General features: G+C 50.9%; 1 protein-coding gene across 8 annotated transcripts in view; it reads left to right on the top strand.

Annotated features, from left to right (window-relative positions):
• The window catches only part of AGAP1 (ArfGAP with GTPase domain, ankyrin repeat and PH domain 1), a 513,811-nt gene that overhangs the window by 140,205 nt on the left and 353,712 nt on the right, over positions 1-19,894 (top strand). For 2 of the 8 annotated variants that reach the window (XM_073876805.1, XM_073876802.1), the window contains exon 1: positions 2,729-3,781. The exons of 3 other annotated variants lie outside the window; for them this stretch is intronic. In XM_073876805.1, the coding sequence (XP_073732906.1) occupies positions 2,803-3,781 (979 nt within the window). In that variant the 5' untranslated portion in view covers positions 2,729-2,802. Of the gene's footprint in view, positions 1-2,725; positions 3,782-19,894 lie in introns of those variants that run through there. 3 more of the 8 variants (XM_073876798.1, XM_073876813.1, XM_073876810.1) reach the window with 3 other exon arrangements.

The following is a 19,894-nucleotide window of genomic DNA, read 5'->3' as shown; positions in this document are numbered from 1 at the left end:
TCCCGGTCTTTATGTTAAATCTCATGGCCCTGAAAACACCATTGTTTCACAACTTTGTGAGTTCTTTGAGGACAGAGACTCTGCCTTCTCACCGAGTCCTGTGCAGTAGGTATCCAAAATATATTTGAAGAATAAATGAACAAATAGAAAAGCGAATGAGTAAATGGAAACTTGCTAGATGTTGTTATCATTAACATTTGATTGTTGCCAGGCTCAATAGTATTCACACATGTCTCTGTCTTCACGGTCATCAAAGCAAATGCTGACGCTTACGTAGACAAAAAACGCCACTGTGGCATGGGGATGGGTACAGGCAATGTGACCCCAGGCTCAGCTCTCAGCACTGAGCGGTGTAGCCTTGGGGAAAGCACCCACCCTCTCTGAGCCCTTGGCATCTACATAACTTGATGGGCTCTAGGAACCTCATTCTGATAGCTGATGACTGTCCATCTCCCACTCTGGAAGTTGCTGGTTCTTGGGTCTTATCCAAGAGGGCTTTTTATCCAAACTGAAGGTGAGACTCATCTGTCCTGGGGTTCCCTAACTTTGCGCTTGAGGACATGTTAGAGACACTGCCCTTGAACCCTTGAGTGCCAGGAGTAGGTGGACAGAGCTTGCAATGACCCCGTGATTGAGGTAGTCATGTCCAGGTGCAGCCACTGGGGGTGGTCAAATGCGTTTTAAACTTTTTTAAAAAATGGACTTTATTTTTTAGAGCAGTTTTAGGTGAACAGCAGTATTGAGCAGAAGGTACAGAGGGTTCTGCACACACATGGCCTCCTCCACTACCCACATTCCCTCCAGAGTGGTACATTTGTTGTGATCGATAAACTGATGTTGGCATATTGTTATCACCCAGAGTCCATAGTTTCCCTTAGGGTTCACTCTTGGTGTTGTGCATTCTTTGTGTTTGGGCAAACGTATAATGACACATGTCCACCATTATGGTGCCATATAGAGTGTTTTCCCTGTTCTAAAAATCCTCTGCTCTAAAGTATCTTCTTAAAAAGAAATGGAATCACCTAGTAAGCTTTCTGATCTATCTCATTAAACCTGAATATTTAATTTCCCTCTGAAATAAAATCCAGATTTCCTAAGCCACAACCTCCTTCATAAGAGACCCACGCCATTCATCTTTGTCTCCCCTTCTGTGCCATGAACACGGATATTTGGTGAAAGGAGGGGAAAGCAGGACTTGGAAACAGTCATGGAATCCCAGAATGACGCTTTGCTGTCAGCACCTTCCCTCAGAACAGCTTCTTATGCGTCTTTGGCAGTTCCAGGCCTAGAGAAGCCTGTGTAAGCATCCAGCTTGATTAGTGGACACTTTATGACATTAATGACATTCTCCTATTGAAACTTATAAGAAACAGAAACCCGTAGGTTCAGGACATCATCAAGAACTAATAGATTGATCATAAAAAAAAAAATAGATCAACTATGTGAGGATATGGTGCCGCATCAGGTCATATCAAGAACCAGGATCTAGACATCCAAGAGAGGCAGCAGGTGGGGGAAATTTGATGGAAGAGAAACTTAGCGTGCAATATTTAGCACTTACAGAGAACGCTTGGCCCATGGTGTCTTAGCTATTTCAGTCCTCTGCTCAGAGTGTGGGTCCGATTTTCTCCATCCCTACCTTCCAGGTGTAAAATCTAAGATGGAAATGGAAGGCTTGGACAGGCAAGTCTTTCCTCCTGCTCTGAACCGCTCCTGCCTGTTACTGTCAGGGGCCTTTTCCCACACCTAGGGAAAATACTCCCCAAACAGTATTTTAGGAGTGAAACTGCATGGTCCTGCGCCAAAGGGCAGTGGTGTGAGCAGCACATCACAGGGAAGCTACCACCCTCACCTCTCCCTTGCTGTCTCCATCGGGCATACACTTTTTTCCTCCCAAGTACAAGTGTAGTTAACAAGTATGCACTTGTGAGGGGGTAACAAGTACCTGAGATACCTTGCTTTCTAAAGAAGTCATTGTTTGAGTTGCATCCTCTTCAGAGGTCCAAATAAACAGGTAAGAGATGGCGCATATTTGGTTTTGCAGGCCAGGCCCCGGAGTGTAGGGGTAGTGTAGGGGTAGGGTTCAGGCGAGCTGCCAGGCCGGCCCCTTGGAGGCTCCGGTCCGCGCGGCGGCGATCCAGCCCGGTACTTCTGCCTGCCCGCCGGGCCGCGCTCCCGCCGCCGCCGCCGCGCTCCCGGGACTCGGCCGCCGGGCTGGGCGCGCGGCCCGCGGTCGCTGCACGTCGGCCCCCGCCCGCCCCGCCCCGGCGCGCATTTCCATTTTAAACCGCCGCCCGCCCGTCCCTCGGCCGCTGCCGGCGCAGCTGCCCGCGAGTCCCAGCTCAGGGAGTGGCGGAGGCTGTGGAGCTGCCGAACTGTGCAGAAAAGGCCTGAAGATGCGAGCCGGCCCGGCGCCGTAGACAATGAAGCCGCGGGCGCCTCCGCCCGCCCCGGGCCCCGCGCGCCGCGGCCGCACCTGCCGGCGAGACCGTTCCCGCGCCTGACTGCCGGCTCGCCCGCCGCTCCGCCCACTCGCCCCGCCGGCCCATGGCTCGGCGCCCCGGGCCCGGACCCCCGCACTCGGGCCGCGCGGCGCACGGGCCGGCGGGCGCCAGGGGTGTCGTCCCCGCAGCCTGAACTCAGCCCTCTCGGCCAGCGGGGGGCGTGGGCCCACTCCGGGCGTGCCCGTTCTCCCGCCTCGCCCCGCGACCGCGCGACTGCCCGACCGTGCGTCTCGGCCCGCGGCGCGCTGGATGCAGCGGAGCCCCGGCGGGCGGCGCGGCGGCCGCGGCCCCGGGCGACATGTACCTGCTGGACGGCAGCAGCGAGCCCGCGTCTCCGCCCGCGGACGCGATGCCGCGCGGGACGCCCCCCAGGAAGACCGTCTACCGCATCTCCGTGACCATGGTCAGGAAGGACCAGCTGGCCGCGCCAGGCCCCGGCGGCCCCGACCCACGCCCGGCCCTGAGGCCCCGGCCCGCGCGCTCCCCGGACGCGCCGGGGCGGCTGGTGGAGGAGGCCGAGGAGGAGGTGGCGGCCGGCGCTGAGGACCCCGAGGGCCGCCGGCCGCGCGCCTGGGACTTCCGCACCTTCCGCACCCGCAGCACTGGGCAGCTGGAGCTCGGGCGGCTCCGACCTTGCGCACGCGGCCTCGAGCCCGCGGACCTGGCCGGCAGCCCCCCGGCCGTGGAGGACGGGCCCGGCTCGCCCGCGCCCGGCAGCCCCGACGTGGAGGGGGTCCGGGCCGCGCCCCTACGGCGGAGCCTCAGTTTCCGGCACTGGAGCGGGCCCGAGGTGTCGCGGAGTCAGACTCTGGGCCGCGGGAGACGCCACAGCAGCTCCGGGAGCCTGGCCTGGGCGCCGGGTGGCAAGGTCTCGGCGGACCCTGGGGTCGCTGTGGAGCCCGCGGCCCCAGTGCAGCCCTCCTCGGAGAAGCGCAACACCCTGGACGTGGGCGAGGTGCTCAGCAAGAACGAAGCGCTCTCGGACCTGGAGCGTTGGGAGCGCAGCAAGAGCAAGAACCGCACGCTGGACAACAGCGACCTGCAGCGGCTGGAGCGCGCGCGGGCGGCGGCCGCGGGCCCCGGCGCCGCTTCGGAACACCGGCTGCTGCGCTTCTTCAGCGGCATCTTCGCGCGCAGGGACGGCGCGTCCGGCGGCGGTCCCTCTCCCCGGAGCGGCGGCGCCTCGCGGCCCCGTGGCTACTTTAGCAGCCTGCGGCGGGCCCCAGCCGATGCGCACTCGTCTAGCGCGGAGAGCATCGACGGGTCCCCGCGCAGAGGTGGGCAGCGCGGCCAGGGAGGTGAGGGCAATGGTGGGAGCTGGCCTGGTTCCGCAGCGGCCTGCTTAGCAGAGTACGCTGGGATTTGGGAGTAGCCAAGGGACCTGCGTTCCCTGAGCCACCGGCCGGCAGGTGGCCATGCTGGGTGTGAACTCATGTACTGCGGGTTTTCCCTAGTAACACCGCTGCGGTCGGGAAGTACTTGGCTGCCCCTGTCTCCACTGTGTCTGGTGGTGTCTTTCGGAATCTGCTCAGCCGCTGTGAGCCTGTCTGGGGAGTGATCACCTTGCTGGGCGGCGCAGCCTTCTTCTCAAGCAGAGCCATGCGCTCGCAGACCGGGATGCCTGTGGGCTGCCGGGGACCTGGCCCTGAAGCTGACGCACAGGTGGTGCTGCCTGGCCAGGACCAGCAGCGTTCGTCTTGCTTAATTTCTTCCTCCACCTCCCAAGCCTGGCCTCCCTGTAGGTGCTGCCATGTGTGAGCGCTGTGATGTGGCCTCCCTGACTTAGCCGCTCTCACCTATTGCGTTCCTGCTAAAGATGCTTCATCCCAATGGTCAGGGAGACAGGGCTCTTCCCACGGTCTCTGGAATCTTAGCAGGAGAGCAAGTCTGGGATAGCATTCTGTTTGCTAGCGATGTATTCTCCTGTATGGGAAGGAAAATCACAACCCCACAGCCAGTTCTGAAACTACTTCCTTGTTGTCTTGCGCCCTCCAACAGGGACCTCACAGGGAAGGTTTTGGAGGCAGATGTGACAGTAGTCTTTTGCAAGAACTAGGTAATCTGGTGGTGTTTGGAGGTCAGACTCCTCTAGAAGTTGCAAAACACAGATCCCCTTGTCTCCCCATGTGCAAAGGGAAGGGGGGTAGGTGAGCAGAGGGGCTGGATTGTTACACCCTGCTCATGTTGGGTGTGGAGGGGATGGCTAAAGATACTGTCCCCGTGCACTTCACCACTGAGAAATCATTAGTAACATCCCTTGTGCTGATTCCCAGACCCTGCTGCTGGTAGAGATGAGGGTAGTTGAGGCCCTGCGGTGTGGGCTTTTAATTAGAGATTGTCAGCTGGTAACTCACCCCCCCACCACCAGAGTACCGAGAATATTCCTCCCTAGTGGACTTCCCAGGTCAGCTGACTGCCTAGGGTGTGTATGCAAACAGCCAGGGCAAAAGACATCACCGGGCTTGCCTAAGTATTTTTAAGGGAAACTGAAGATCAGTGATGTCACGTAACATGCTTCTAATGATCCTCAGAATGTGATAGAGAATATTTGAAGTTAAGCACTTGAATATGCAGTAGAGTTAAGATTGGAATTTTCTTTTTATCAGTGAGGTTGTAATATAAAGTTACCTGTTGCCAGACTTGTGTTAGTTGAACTTGCTGTGCACATCTTGTGGCTAACCTGACCTGGAATGTTTTAGAAGGGACTGTGATCAACTCCAGCCATTATCCCATCCCTCCTGCACGCTCTTAAGATACTAAAAGATGTGAGTTATTTTGTTCAAGTTGGTTGGTGTAAAGTTGCTCTTGCCCTTACTTGCGTTCAGTGGAGGTTCAAATCCACAGAGTCCGGTTCTACCTATAATAGCAGGCTTGACTCTTTGTTCTCCTGGTTTTGCTGAAAATAGTAATTAGCTGCCTGGGTTCCGGACAAGTACCCGTGGTTGGCAGGGAGGGGAGTAGAAACGCACACACAGGATTTAGAACGAACACGTTTCGTTGTGGTCCCTATCGATACAAGTTAAAAGTATTGGGGCTTGGGTATTGGTGATCCGGTCAGATGGATTGATGCATTTGGGAAGTAGAGGTGTTAAAGCATGTTGGAATTTTTCCCTCTAGGGTAGTGTAAGATTATAACAGTAATAATTACAGTAACGCTTGGTTTGTTTGTTTTTCCAGGTGGAATTGCTTTGGTCTGAGACATAACACTAGCTAGCACTGTGGGTTGTGTGGAAGAACAGACTGTGAATGAGCTAGGTTACAGCACACACAGCCCGAATTCCAGGATCTCACTCGATTCTGAAGTTCGAGGTAATCACAGAAAAAGCCACAGTCCTCACCAGCCTTTGGCTAAAAGGCCTGGAGCAGTGTCTCTGCTCTCGAGGTTTGGTAAGGTCAGTTGCTCTTCTGGTCAAGGTGCAGCCCCTTTATTATGCTGTTCTACTTTCTACATGTTTGCTTCCTCTGATGTAAATTGCTCAGTTAGGTGCTATTTAAATGAGGTTTTGAATTTAAGGTAAAATGCTCTGAGGTAACCTTCCAATGCAGTGGAACCCAGGCTCCGTTTCCCTGTGAGTGTCTGTAGCGCACAGGTCCACAAAGCCTTGCCCAAACCATGGGGCCAGGGAGGTCTGCAAGACTTAAAAAATTGGGATTCTAGGAAGGTGAAATGCTGTGTCTTACAGGACACTGTGTGTACAGTGGGGACGGCGTCCTGCGTTCGGACACCGATAATGTGCAGCAGAGCCTGAGATAGCGCCATTCGGTGTGATAAACACAGATGCCATTAAGAGTCTGCTAAGCATTTGTGCATAAAGCTTCTATCTTCAGTCCTTTATGGATTTCAGAACTACGGACTGAAATGCAGGATACATCATGAACAGCATCTCTAGCTTTCTTTAAATCTTAGGGACAGTGCATTAAAATTTGAAGTTCTTTCAAGTATAAAGGAAATTAGAGGACCTTTGTCATCGGGGCAGGTTTTCCTTTCGTTAGACTCTTTCAGCTATTAAGTTGTCAGTTGGCTCTGGGAAAATAACTTTAAAAGACAAAGTAACTATTATATTAGGTCATTTAGTTAGCTTCTTAGGATTACATGCTTGGTCTTAGACAAGGTACCTAGGCTAGGGAAGGAAGGTGGTTAGTCTTTTGAAGCACACACAGGCTCACACATCGCATGCGTATGGTTTTCTTGTCTTAAAGCATTACAATGAAAGGATGGGAGCACCTCCTTTTGTAGGATTGGTTCTCTTGTGCTTTTTAATCCCTATTAGGCTTTTCCTCTTCCTCCAACTGTTACACCCCTGCATCCCAGAGACCTGTGGCCAATTTCTCTCTCTTAGGTTCATAACCATCAGGAGCCCCAGAAGGTTTCAGAGCGACCCTGTGTCAGATCAAGGGCAGGTTCCTATGCCCTGATATCCTTCCCCCCGGCCCCCCATCAGGGCAGAGTCTGTTGACACACACATAATTTAATGCAAAAAAAGATCGAATAACAAGTGATGAGTTACATTGCAGGGTGTCCCTTCCTGGCGCATGCTCTCTGTGTCCCCCGCTGCTGCCGGCCAGTCCGCCCTGGAGCCAGCTGTAGACAGTGCCTGCGCAGGGCTGCAGGTGTCTTTGGGGTGTTCTTTTGCTGTCCTCGAGGATTGATGACAGCAATAAAGTGATTCATGGATAGCCCTGACTGAGCTTAGCTTTTCAAATTAGTAATTTACAACTGATTCTTGACAGCACGTTTTTATGAGTGGCTTTGTTCTTTAATTTCTGATTTCCTTGATTTGTATCACTCCACTTGTGCAGCTAGATAGACTGTTTTATAGTTTAAAAAAAAAAACCTTCAGTGGAGAGAGGAAGCAGTAATTAAATGAAATAAAATTACTGAAATAACGGTACATTTTAATTTTTTTAAACTTGATTTGTTGCTGGAAAGGACCTACATGGTTTTAAAGAAACAGTATAATTCAGAGTTTCTCATTTGAAACATTTTAAACTAATTATGTACTCCGTATTTGGGAAATCACATGGCTTTTTATAAATGATTCTAGATAGTAATTTAGGAGAACCTCCATCGTTTTTGTTATAAGGTCGAATTGCTTTCCTGTAGAACAGAGCCTCCCACTTGGGATCCAGGCAGGGCTGCCCCCACGAAGGTCAGCCAGGGATGTTCTAGGCAGGCGCTGAGGCTTGGACTGTGTCTTGCTGCGTTAATTTTCTCAACATGGAGCCCCATGTGTCAGCATACCCACTTGTGAGCACCGGAATATCATGCTGCCAAAGGAACGTTCAAAAGTACATCTGCCAAAGAGGTCTTAACAGTTTAACATCAGTTGGCCCATTGCAGCAAAATCTGGTTGGCTATACAGTTAACAAATACCTTTTGTTTGGAAGCATATAGCTCTGGTAGTACTTAACCCTTTTTTTTTTTTACTTTAAATTTTTTATTGTTATGTTAATCACCATACATTACATCATTAGTTTTTGATGTAGTGTTCCATGATTCATTGTTTGTGCATAACACCCAGTGCTCCATGCAGAACGTGCCCTCTTTAATACCCATTATCAGGCTAACCCATCCCCCACCCCCTTCCCCTCTAGAACCCTGTTTGTTTTTCAGAGTCCATCATCTCTCATGGTTCGTCTCCCCCTCCGATTTACTCCCCTTCATTATTCCCCCTCCTGTTATCTTCTTCTTTTTTTTTTTCTTAACATATGTTGCATTATTTGTTTCAGAAGTACAGATCTGTGATTCAACAGTCTTGCACAATTCACAGCGCTCACCGTAGCACATACCCTCCCCAATGTCTATCACCCAGCCACCCCCTCCCTCCCACCCCCGACCACTCCAGCAACCCTCAGTTTGTTTCCTGAGATTTAAGAATTTCTCATATCACTGAGATTAAGAATTTCTCATATCATATGATACATGTCTTTCTCTGATTGAGAAATTGACTTATTTGACTCAGCATAACACCCTCCAGTTCCGTCCACGTCGTTGCAAATGGCAAGATCTCATTCCTTTTGATGGCTGCATAATATTCCATCGTGTATATATCCCACATCTTCTTTATCCATTCATCTGTCGATGGACATCTTGGCTCTTTCCACAGTTTGGCTATTGTGGACATTGCTGCTATAAACATTGGGGTGCACGTACCCCTTCGGATCCCTACATTTGTATCTTTGTGGTACTTAACCCTTTTTTTAGTTGTCTTGTTTTTCTGTGGCATGGACAGATACTTACTGAGTTTCTGTGGTGTGTTCTGAGCAGGAGCTAGAGCTAAGTAAGGTATCGTTCCTGTCTTTGGAGGTCCAGTAGTCTTTTGGGGGATGGAGAAGTTCTAAGGAATCACAGCTTCAGGGGATACTTAGGGGAGACAGGACTGTATTTCTCTGCACAACATACCTCTGTTGCACAACATACCCCTGTTAGAGCACTGCTAATCCCAGTGTGTAATAATAACCTTGTTTACATACTTGCCACTTCTCCCTCCTGGGCACGAAACCTGTGTTATTCCTCTTTGTACTACAGAGTTTAGAGTACTGTGTTTGGCTCTTGCACTTTTAATAAATGTTTGTGGGAGGAATTAAGGAGAGGACTGGGGGACGCAAAAAAGGGAGCAAATGTCCTCGAGCAGGAGGGGTTAATGAAGGCCTCACAGAGGGATAAAATGCTTTGGGTCTTGCAGGATCACTAGGAGTTTAACAGGAAAAGAGAAGATTCTCCACCAGAGGGTTGGTTGGGATTTCTGCAGTTAACATCTAAGAAGTGATTCTGTTCCTCAAATCTATATGATTAGCACCAACATCAAGCATAAGAAAGGATGTTACAGCTCCCACAATGAGTTGGTTTGTTTTGTTTTTAGCATAAATTTGTTTTTGATAGGAAATCTCCTTTAGGCTGTTATTTTTCTCTGTAATGATTCAAAAAATCATTAATTTAAAATGATGTCACAATGAGTAAAATAATGAAGAAAAGTAAAGGTTTTATTTATTAAAGACAGTGATTGAGAGAAAGTATGTAGAGCTACAGTTCTGTCCCCAGGTGATGAACAGAATTGGGATTAAGGTCAACAGATTAGCAAAAAGAAGGGAGATTATTGTCTTTGTATCATTTCGAGAGAAGGACCATCTGCCTGCCATAGTTTTGCTCTGGGTTTTGTTCAGCTCAAATCTGAGTCGGCTGTGGTGTTGATGTTTACTTGTTTGTAGGTGACAGCCCTCGAAATTCTGTTTCTCATGAGGTTTTTCAGTTGATGGAGGCATTCACATCCGTTCTCTTTTCTCCCATTAAGTAAGAATTAACGTAGATGCCTTTGTTATTAAACATGTTAGTCCCTGTCCATTCATTTGGTTGGTGTTCTCGTAATCTCTTGTTGTTTCCATTTTCATAGTTGGTTTTCCATCCTAACATCACCGATGGATCTAAAGACTCAGAGCTTATGGAGAAATCAGCTTTCCTGGGTTGGAAAGTGAACGCTGTTGCTCACTCATTCCGTACCAGGCCGCCCCAGTGGGAGGCTTGTGAAGGGATCCTTTGGCTTGTCCTTATCTAACAAATGCAGATAATTTTAAGAGGTGCATTTCAGTTGGCAGGAGTGAAAGGGAAAGTGAGGGTCACTTTCCTACACAGTCCTTTGTTGGGGATCGTACGGAGTGCTGAATCTATTTCTGGTGTGATAGTAGGTCCAAGACTTTGCATGACGCAGTGAGCCAGGCGTTTCCGGGAGCACGCAGGACTGCTCCCTTTATTCAGTGGGTTGTCTTCGCGTGGGACCAGCGGGACACACATTCACTTGAGTGGATGCTCACTTGTTTGAGTTGGTCGTCAAAGGGAGTCTTGTGCTCTCTCTGTGCCTGTCATTGCCCGGGCTGCTTTCAGAGTTCCTGCTGACCCACTCCAGAGCAGGGAGTCCCTGGACAATGCCGCCAGCCTTGCTGGGGCAGCTCGCATTCTCTCCAGTTCCTACCCCAGATCAGAATCGCTGAGACGCCACTTCTTCAGTTGATGGGGGTGGGGGGAACGGTGGGTATTTATCCAGTTTGTATCTTCTTGCTCACTTAGCGAGGGCTTTAAAACAACCCAGCACCAGTCAGTCTGTTAAGTATGTGAAACAGGATTCTGGATTTAGGGATGCTTACCTGTGACTTGCTTTCCTGCATCTTACGTCCCGCTACCTTAAAAATGGGCACAGTTCCCGTGGTGTGGGAGTCCTGGAGCAGGGCTGCTTCTGTCTCCTTCCGCACCATGCAGCCAGCTCTTTGATAGCTCCCAGGTACTTGGAGCTTATTCTGACTCGTTTAGTTCCCAAACTAGAATCCCCACCTTCTTAGAGTCTGAACTCTCTTGCATTCAAGAGTGGGTGCCAAATCTGCTTTCTTGATCTGGTTCATGGAAGATTCTGGGAACCAAGTTCATTGAAGACACTGGAGATTTTTAGTTTGAAAGAGAAGCCAGGGAGTGTGGAGACTTGTCTGCCAGTATTTGAGAAGCAGACATAAGAAGGGCCCAGCACTTAGCACCGATGAGGGGAACTCCCCGGGAAAGGGATTTTGTCTCAAAAGTAGGCAGTCACTTCTCAGAAGCCCACACACTGTGGAACAGACGCCTTCTTATGTGGAAAGTTCCCATCACTGGAGGTGTCCAAGCCCAGGCCAGTCAGGGAATGTTGGAAGGGGTGCTGCGTTTGTTGTCTGGGGGCTTAGAATTGATGGTCTTAAAGCCTCCTCCCAGTTTTAAGGTCAAGAGTCCCCTTCAGGATCTAGGATTTTGATGATTTTGTACCTGGTGTTCTCTCAGAAAGTGGCTTTCTCCCAAACTCAAAGGGAGATTTGTCTGTATTTTCTTTGTCCCTTGCCTGGCCCCACCTGGCCCCCAATGTGGCTTCTGCTTTGTTCTGCTGCCTCATTGAGTCGGGGTAGGAGTTCTGCCTGCCAGCCAGAAATAGTCGGCTCCCCCCTACTCCGGTGTCTCCCCAACAGCTGCCCCCACACCCCCCTCCAGCTAGTGCTCCCCGGGCTTGTGTTTTTCAGCCCATTGAGTCCCTGAGGTACGGATGCCATTTGTCCCCTTGGCACCAGGGTGGTGGGGGATGTCTGAGCATGACGTCACAGCGTTTCCTTCTTGCTCGCTTCCTCTTGGTGCCCTGACTCAGGTGTGTGAGTGATACCATGATGGGTGGCAGGACGGAATGTTCTACGTACAGTGGGAGATTTTAAGTTGCCGTGTGGAGAAGGCAGTGTTGAGTTGGTGGGGTAGGTTTCGTCTTGGCGGCAACACTCAGGCTCGCCCATGCCCCGACACGGCACGTAACTGCCCTGAGCTCTGTCTTCCTCATGCGTTTAAGTAAGGGGTTCACTCCCTGCCTGGCTGGCTCTCAGGAAGGCCAGAGGTGAGTGGGAAAGCACACACTAAGCCATGCAGCTCAGTGGCGTTGGCTTTGCTTTAGTTATTGTCTCTGAGAAGTTCTGCAGAAGATCCAGGGATAGAAAACACCGAATACGTGGATATGCTTGGATTTGTGTGTGCTGTGAGATGTGCATTTGCGAATGCCCTCCCCATGCTATGGCAAGTATAAGTCAACCTTGTGGTTTGTTTTCAGCATGTCACCCTGTATTTCTCACAATCTGCAGTTTTAACTGCTGCTTTTCAAATTACTGACCGTTGTACCTTCAAATTATAAGCCGGGAGAGCAGTCCCCTTTTGTCTTTGGCATCATCTCCTCCCACCTCCCGCCCCTTCTTTATTCATGTCACTAGAAGATTAGCTGTTCTTTGCAGCATATGGATTCGTGTCATTCCTGATCCATGCCAAGGATGTGCTGATTTCAGAAAGCTGTTCCTAGCAGTGCCTTCCCTTATCCTGCTCCTGCTTCCTCCTGGAGGGCCGGCAGCCGGAGAGCGTGGGCTACAGAGCAGAGGACCCCGCGTCCCTGAAGGAAGAAGCCCCCTTGCCACATTAGTGACTGATTGTCCTCTTGGCAGTGACTTGCAGCCTTCACAGTAATAAGCACTGGTATGAAGTATTTATCGAGTGTGTTCGGTGAAGTATTTTGTAATAAGGATCATTTGGAGCATTCCACATTATCCTATAATGTTTAGGTTTTCTAATATAATGACCCAGGTGGTGTCATTGGACCCATGTTGCTCTCAAGTCAATGTTCTGCGTCTCTTTTTATGGACAGATCCTCCCTGGGCTTAACGATGGGGCAAGGTCCTGATAAACCCATTGTAATTTGGTAACATCCTAAGTGGAAAATGCAGTTGATAGACCTAACCTCCTGAGCATCACGGCTTAGCCTAGCTCACCTTCAGTGTGCTCAGAACACTTCCATTAGGCTGCAGTGGGCAAAATCGTCTGACACAAGGTCTGATTTGTGATAAAGTGCGGTCTCCTGCAATGTGTTGAGCACCATACTGAGAGTAACAGACACAGTGTCTTTAGACACAGAACGGTCATGTGTATCTTGTTGACCCCGTGATTGCTGGCTGCCTGGGAGCCGCCGCTGGCCTGCATCCGAGAGGGGCTTGGACCACATGTCGACAGCAAGCGTGGTCTCTACTGAACGCATTTGTTTTTGAAGCCCCGTGAATCAGGGACCGTCCGTTCGGCGCTACTGCTTTGGGTAAAAGCGCCGAGCTTGACTGTTCGCTCTAATTTAAAACACGCTCATCACTAGTGCCCGCGAGAAACCCTAGTGAGAGGCCCTTTGGGTTGAAACATAAGAGATGAGGGCATAGGGAGCGGACTCCATGGCTGGACTTTCTTGTAGGGACCGCCACCCTTTAAGACTGAGGAGTGGTAAAGAGATACATGCATAAGATTGACAACATCTGCGTTGTCAGTGGACCGGGGCTCAAGTTTTAAGAAACTAGGTAGCTTTGGGCAGGAGTTAGGGCTTTTGGTGTGGCTGTCGGGGAAGTGTTGGGCCTGAGCCCAGTGGTGGTGGGATGGAGCGGGGGTCTGAGTGTGAATGCTGGTGTGCAGAAGCATCAAGGGTCCGGGAGCTGCTCTGGAAGCTGCAGCTTAGGAGGTGCCCTTGGGCCTGTTCATGGGGATCAGTCTTGGGTAATGATGGATGCCCCCATGCCTGTTTTCTGGCCTCAATGGGCCGGGGCAAGGGGACCCAGGTGGCCTCTTCACGTCCTCGGAGAGGCACTGAGGACACAAGTCTGGCCTCCCCGAGGCCTTGTCTTTATGTGGCAGCAGGTGGCCATGCATTTGGACTGGTTTTGATGCTCGCAGTGTGGCTTCTGGTAGCAGGCTGGCACTTCTTGTCCTCACCTCATGGGAAGTGTTTGTTCTGACGGTTTTTCTGCAGAGGGTCCCCTTCAGGCCTCACCAGGAAAAGCATGGGCCAGTGGGAAGAGAGTCTGCTGGTCCCCAGAGGCTCCTCCTCCATCACCCCGGGCGCACTGTCCGCCTGCACGCCGGACCGGCTTGGGGCCATGGCGCCAGGTGAGGTGACCAGCACCGTTGGCTGTGGTTCGGGACTCGGTGGCCACACGCTTACCTTCTCAGCTGCTCGGCCCTCTGCCTCCCTGAGAGTTTCTGCTCCTTGCACACTCACCACGACCTTTGCACAGTTCTCCCTGCAGGTGGAGAGCACACACTGGAAGGGAGCTTTTTCCAATCCAGTGCTTTGGTCCTGAGCTCCTTTCTGCCACACTACAGTTGACTGTCTCATCCACCCCCTTCCCCCAAGACAGCCAGACACACGGACACACAGACACAGCCACTTGGGAAGGCGTTCACCTTTTTACAGACCGGTTCAAGTTTGAAGGCTTCACCTACCCATTCTCAAACTAGGATCTCAGAGTTTATGACACGAGTGAACGTCAAGGGGTGCCTGGATGGCTCAGTCGATGAGCGTCCGACTCTTGGTGTTGGCTCAGGTCATGACCTCAGGGTCATGAGATCGAGCCCATGTTAGACTCTGCTCATCGTGGAGTTTGCTTGAGACTCTCTCTTCCTCTGACCCTTCCTGCCACCCCCTCCAAAATAAACAAATTTTTTTTTTTAAGTGGGCATCAAATGCAACAGAACCTAAAAGCCTGAGGCAGTTAACCTAATGTCGTATGTGCCGCTAGCAGTGAGCAGAGCTTACGGAATGATGCACCTGGCACTGCTGGGTTGTCGAGTTTTGAGAGTAGAGGATCAGCAGAGGAGCAGGTCCAGAACAAGAGGACTGGGGAGTTTCCTGTTCTCTGCACACACACGTGAGTCGAGGCCTGCAGAGGGTCTGACTTGGTTTGTGCATGTTAACACTGCAGTAGTGTGATGCACGGAGGTTTCGAGTCTGCCGTGCTCTCCCTTTGGGAGGAGCACTTATACCCAAGTGTTTTACAGTATTTATTTACAGTATTTTACAGTATTTATGGTATTTACAGGGCTCACGGAGGGTTTGGACACAAGCACTTGCAAATTCTGGGTCACAGGAAGGCATTTTGAATTAACCGTGTTCCTGTCTACACCCTCACCCCGACCCCTGCGCTCCATGAGATCCTGATGGATCCCGAAGGCCTCGTTACTTTGCGCTCATCCCTTGACATGCAGGTCAGAGGCCAGGCGAGCACGGCTGACGGGATCCCCTGTGTCCGGAGCCTGCAGGAACCCTCGCTCTACAGTGAGCCTGATTCTCAACGGAAGAACCTGGCTGTTTGCTCTCAAAAAAACCTGGATTCCCAGGGCATTTAATTTTCCACATTGCAGGAGATTTTTGTGGCATTTCCTTTTCCTTCGAGTTTTTTTTTTTTTAAGATTTTATTTATTTATTTGACAGACACAGCGAGAGAGGGAACACAAGCAGGGGGAGTGGGAGAGGGAGAAGCAGGCTTCCCGTGGAGCAGGGAGCCCGACGCGGGACTCGATCCCAGGACCCTGGGATCATGACCTGAGCCGAAGGCAGACGCTTAAAGACTGAGCCACCCAGGCGCCCCTTTTCCTTCAGGTCTTAAGGTAGATACTGATCCTGTGGCAGGAGATGAAATCCTCAGTTTCCATCAGGCAGCAGTTTGGCTTAGCATTCCTGGGTGGCGCGCGTCAACAGGTACCTTCGTGCTCCGGACCTGCATCCCTGTAACTCCCTCCCTGTGCCAGGCTTGAAGGCCGACCCACGTTTGTAGTACGCACACCTCGGGGTGACAGCGTGACTTGGGTCGAGAATGCCATGTAAATCCCGGAAGGGTCATTCTTCTTGGACCCTTAGGCTCTGTAGGCGGTCGAGGTGCCTGCGTGTTAGGTGTCCGTTCCTGGGCACGTCCCTTGGAGTCTGGGGTCCTGCGTGTGTTTGTGAAGCATGTGCCTGTCCCAGGAGTCAGCAAGGGTCCCATCAGCTCAAGTGCCCTTCGTTTTGCCAGCCCCTCTGCTTCAGACACACTTCTGGAACTTTCTGCCTCCCCCAGGTCTTCAGTGTGCGCTGCAGGCCCGGGCTGCTCTCAGGAGCCTCTCATCCCGCCTGGTCAGACCCCAGGCGTGCTGGGCTCCGCTGTCGAGCTCCGGTGTCGGGTGGGGCTGGCGGGGTCGGAAGTTTTCCCCTCTGTGGACGTGTGTGTCTTGGCCGTGCGTGTCCTGGCTCGTGCCCCCATGACTAGCACAAGGCGGTGCTGTCACTGAAAGGCAAACTGTCCTTTATCCAGGGTGCCAGGCAGCGTGTCGCCGCGTTGGCCGGTGTGGGGGATGACCTCCAGATTGCTGCGCCCACAGCTCGGGGGGGCAGCGCCTGGACGCGGCGGGGCCTCGTGCTGTCCCTGCCCTGCGGTCTGGCGCACCGTAGCCGCACCCTCTGGATGTTTGCGGGCTGGGCGCGGTTGTCCTTGAGTCCAGCAACCACCCTGGAAGTGGCGTATTGTCCCACAGGTCAGGAGGGCGAGTCGGTTATCTGTACAGAGGTGAACCGATCAGCCCCCCGCTCAGCCTGCAGATGCCAGCCCTGCTTCCCCCCACTCCCCCCACTCCTCTTCATTCCCTGTCACCCCCTGGGGCCAGAGTGACGCTCGGAAAGAGTGAGCCACTGTGCGCTGACCGCACACCCGTCAGATGGCACCATTCGAACTTGCCGCCCTGCCGTGGGCTCTCCGAGTCTCTGACATGGTATCGACGCCTTGGCTCTTGTGCGGAAACGAGCAGACTGCGGTGTGTCTCCAGGACCTCTGCGTTTGGGACCTCAGAGAGAGGCAGGCACAGAGGCTGTGCGGGAAATGGGGGAGTGTTTGTAAGCCAGGGGGATCTGGCGAGGGGGCGTTGGCCTTGTCCTGTGCAGGTTCCGGAGCGCTCAGGGCTATTTCGCCATTGCCCTCCCACTGTCGATTGTCATTTCAGGCCAGTAATTTCTGATGTTGGCAGGCCGCAATAGGGGACCTCCCCAACACGCCCCCTCCATCTCAAACCCAGTGAAAGATTGGCCACATTTCCACTGTCCCGCGATTTGTGCTCTTCAGAGCAGTCCTGGGGTGAGCGTGGGCCGGCAGTAGCTTCTCCCACATGGCGGCAGGCTGGGCCGCTGCTGTCCGAGCAGGTGGGCCGTGGGCTCGCGCATCGCCCTCCCCGCCGGGCCGTCATCAGAGCTGAGATATCAGGCTGGATACTTGCTTTCTGGACTGTTATTGATCATTTAAGGACATGAAGTGGTACTTAACGATGTTTCGGTTTTTTAAAATTTTTATTAAAGTAGGGTTGACGTACGGTGTTGTGTTAGTTTCAGGCGTACAAGGTAGTGGTTGGAGAAGTCTGTACGTTACTCCGAACTCACCACGATGAGTGTAGTTACCGTGTCACCGTAGGACGTTCTCACGCTATCACTGAGTACGCTGCCTGTGCTGTAGTTTTCATCCCTGTGACTTACTTCCTACCTAGAAGTTTGTACCTCTTAATCCCCTTCACTTGGTCTTTCCCATTACCTCCCTCCCCTCTGGCAACCACCAGTTCTCTGTACTTGGGAGTCTGTTTTTGTTTTTTGTTTGTTCTTTGAAGATTTTATTTATTTGAGAGAGCAAGCGAGCGTGTGCACATGGATGGGGAAGAGCAGAGGGAGAGGGAGGGAGAGACTCGCAGCGCGGAGCCCAACACAGGGCTCGATCTCATGACCCTGGGATCATGACCTGAGCCGAAATCAGGAGTCGGACGCTCAACTGACTGAGCCACCAGGTGCCCCTGTTTGTTTTGTTTGTTTTAGATTCCACATGTAAATGAAGTCATATGGTATTTGTCTTTCTATGATTTATTTAACATAATAGTTCCTGGGTCCATCCATATTGTGGCAGATAGCAGCATCTCATTCTTTTTTATGGTTGAGTAATATTCGTGTGTGTATGTGTGTGTCTGAGTGTGAGAGAGAGAGACACACATACATCACATGTGTATGGACTCTGTGTGTGTGTCTGAGTGTGAGAGACATACATATGTATGGACTCTGTGTGTCTGAGTGTGTGAGAGAGACACATGCATACATCACATATGTATGGACTCGTGTGTGTGTGTATGTCTGAGTGTGTGAGACACACATACATCACATGTATGGACTCGTGTGTGTGTGTCTGTGTGAGAGAGACACACACACATCACGTATGTATGGACTCGGGTTGCATCCATGTCTTGGCTGTTGTAAACATAGGGGTGCATGTGCCCTTTCAAATTAGTGTTTTCATTTTCTTTGGGGAAATACCCAGTAGTGGAATTACTGGATCATACGGTATTTCTATTTTTAATTTTTTTGAGGACCTTCACATTGTTTCCACAGTGGCTGCACCAGTTTGCATTCCCATCAGTGTATGAAGGGTGCTTTTTCCCCACATGCTCGCCAACACTTTTTGTTTCTTGTGTTGATTCTAGCTACTCTGACAGGTGCGAGGTGATATTGTGGCTTTGATTTGCATTTCCGGGATGAGTGACGTTGAGCATCTTTTCACGTGTCAGTCATTTCTGTATGTCTTCTTTGGAGAAATATTTATTCAGGTCCTCTGCCCATTTTTAATCAGATTATTTGTTTTTCTGGTGTTGAGTAGTATAAGTTCTTTGTATATTCTGGATACTAACCCCTTATTGGATATGTCATTTGCAAATACCTTCTCCCTTTCAGTAGGTTGCCTTTTTGTCATGTTGATGGTTTCCTTCCCCGTGCAAAGCTTTTTATGTCGGTGTAGTCCCAATAGTTTATTTTTGCTTTTGTTTCCCTTGCCTGAGGAGACATGTCCATAAATACCTTGCTAAGGTCAATGTCCAAGAGATTACTGCCTGTGTTTTCTTTTAAGATTTTTATGGTTTCAGGTCTCACATTTAGGTTTTTAATCCATTTTGAGTTTATTTTTGTGTGTGGTGTAAGAAAGCGATCCAGTTTCATTCTTTTGCATGTAGCTGTCCAGTTTTCCCAGCATCATTTATTGGAGAGAGACTCTTTTCTTCACTGTATAATCATGTCTTTGTGTCGTATATTAATTGACTATATAAGTTTGGGTTTATTTCTGGGCTTTTCTGTTCTGCTCCATTGATCTATGTGTCTGCTTTTGTGCCAGTGCCATACTGTCTTGATTACTGTAGCTTGTAGTACACCGTGGAGTTGAGGATGTGATACCCCTAGCTTTGTTCTTCTTTCTCAAGATTGCTTTGGCTCGGGGCGCCTGGGGGGCTCAGTCGTTGAGCATCTGCCTTCGGCTCAGGTCATGGTCCCAGGGTCCTGGGATCGAGCCCCGCATTGGGCTCCCTGCTCGGCGGGAAGCCTGCTTCTCCCTCTCCCACTCCCCCTGCTTGTGTTCCCTCTCTCAGTGTCTCTCGCTATCAAATAAATAAAATCTTAAAAAAAAAAAAAGATTGCTTTGGCTATTCAGGATGTTTTGCTGTTCCATATAAATTTTAGAGTTATTCTATTTCTGTAAAAAAATACTATTGGTATTTTGATAGGATTGCATTAAATCTATAGATTGCTTTGGTGGTATGGACATTTTAACAGTACTGATTTCTTCCAATCCATGAGCATGGAATATCTTTCCATTTACTTGTTTCGTTTTCAGTTTCTTTCATCAGTATCTTATAGATGTCAGAATACAGGTCTTTCATCTCTTTGGTGAATTTATTTTTAGGTATTTGGTGTACAGTGTTTCTCAAAATGCCTCTTCTTGTTTTCCTTGGACTAATTTTATGTGACAGTGGATGGATCTCATGCCTGCATATGTTTGATGAGTATGATGTGATTGTCAATGTGTGGGTGACTGGAGACCCCTTGGTCTCCCTCCCCACTGGCTTTCAGGCGGTATTGACACGCACGCCTTCTCCCCGTTACTCATGGGCCCCCAGGTGCTTGTTACCTCGTCCTTGGGTGAGGAGGTGTCTTGCTGCCTGACCCACACCTGGGGCCGATGCAGTGGCTTCACTTTTCGTGCTCAGGGGACTTCAATACATA

The sequence above is a fragment of the Callorhinus ursinus genome, unplaced genomic scaffold, assembly GCF_003265705.2.
Source record: "Callorhinus ursinus isolate GAN/ISIS: 27379988/994484 unplaced genomic scaffold, GSC_fseal_2.0 scaffold2, whole genome shotgun sequence".
Classification (NCBI taxonomy): domain Eukaryota; kingdom Metazoa; phylum Chordata; class Mammalia; order Carnivora; family Otariidae; genus Callorhinus; species Callorhinus ursinus.
Note: the sequence above shows the minus strand (reverse complement) of the source record. Positions and strands in the feature narration are given on the sequence as shown.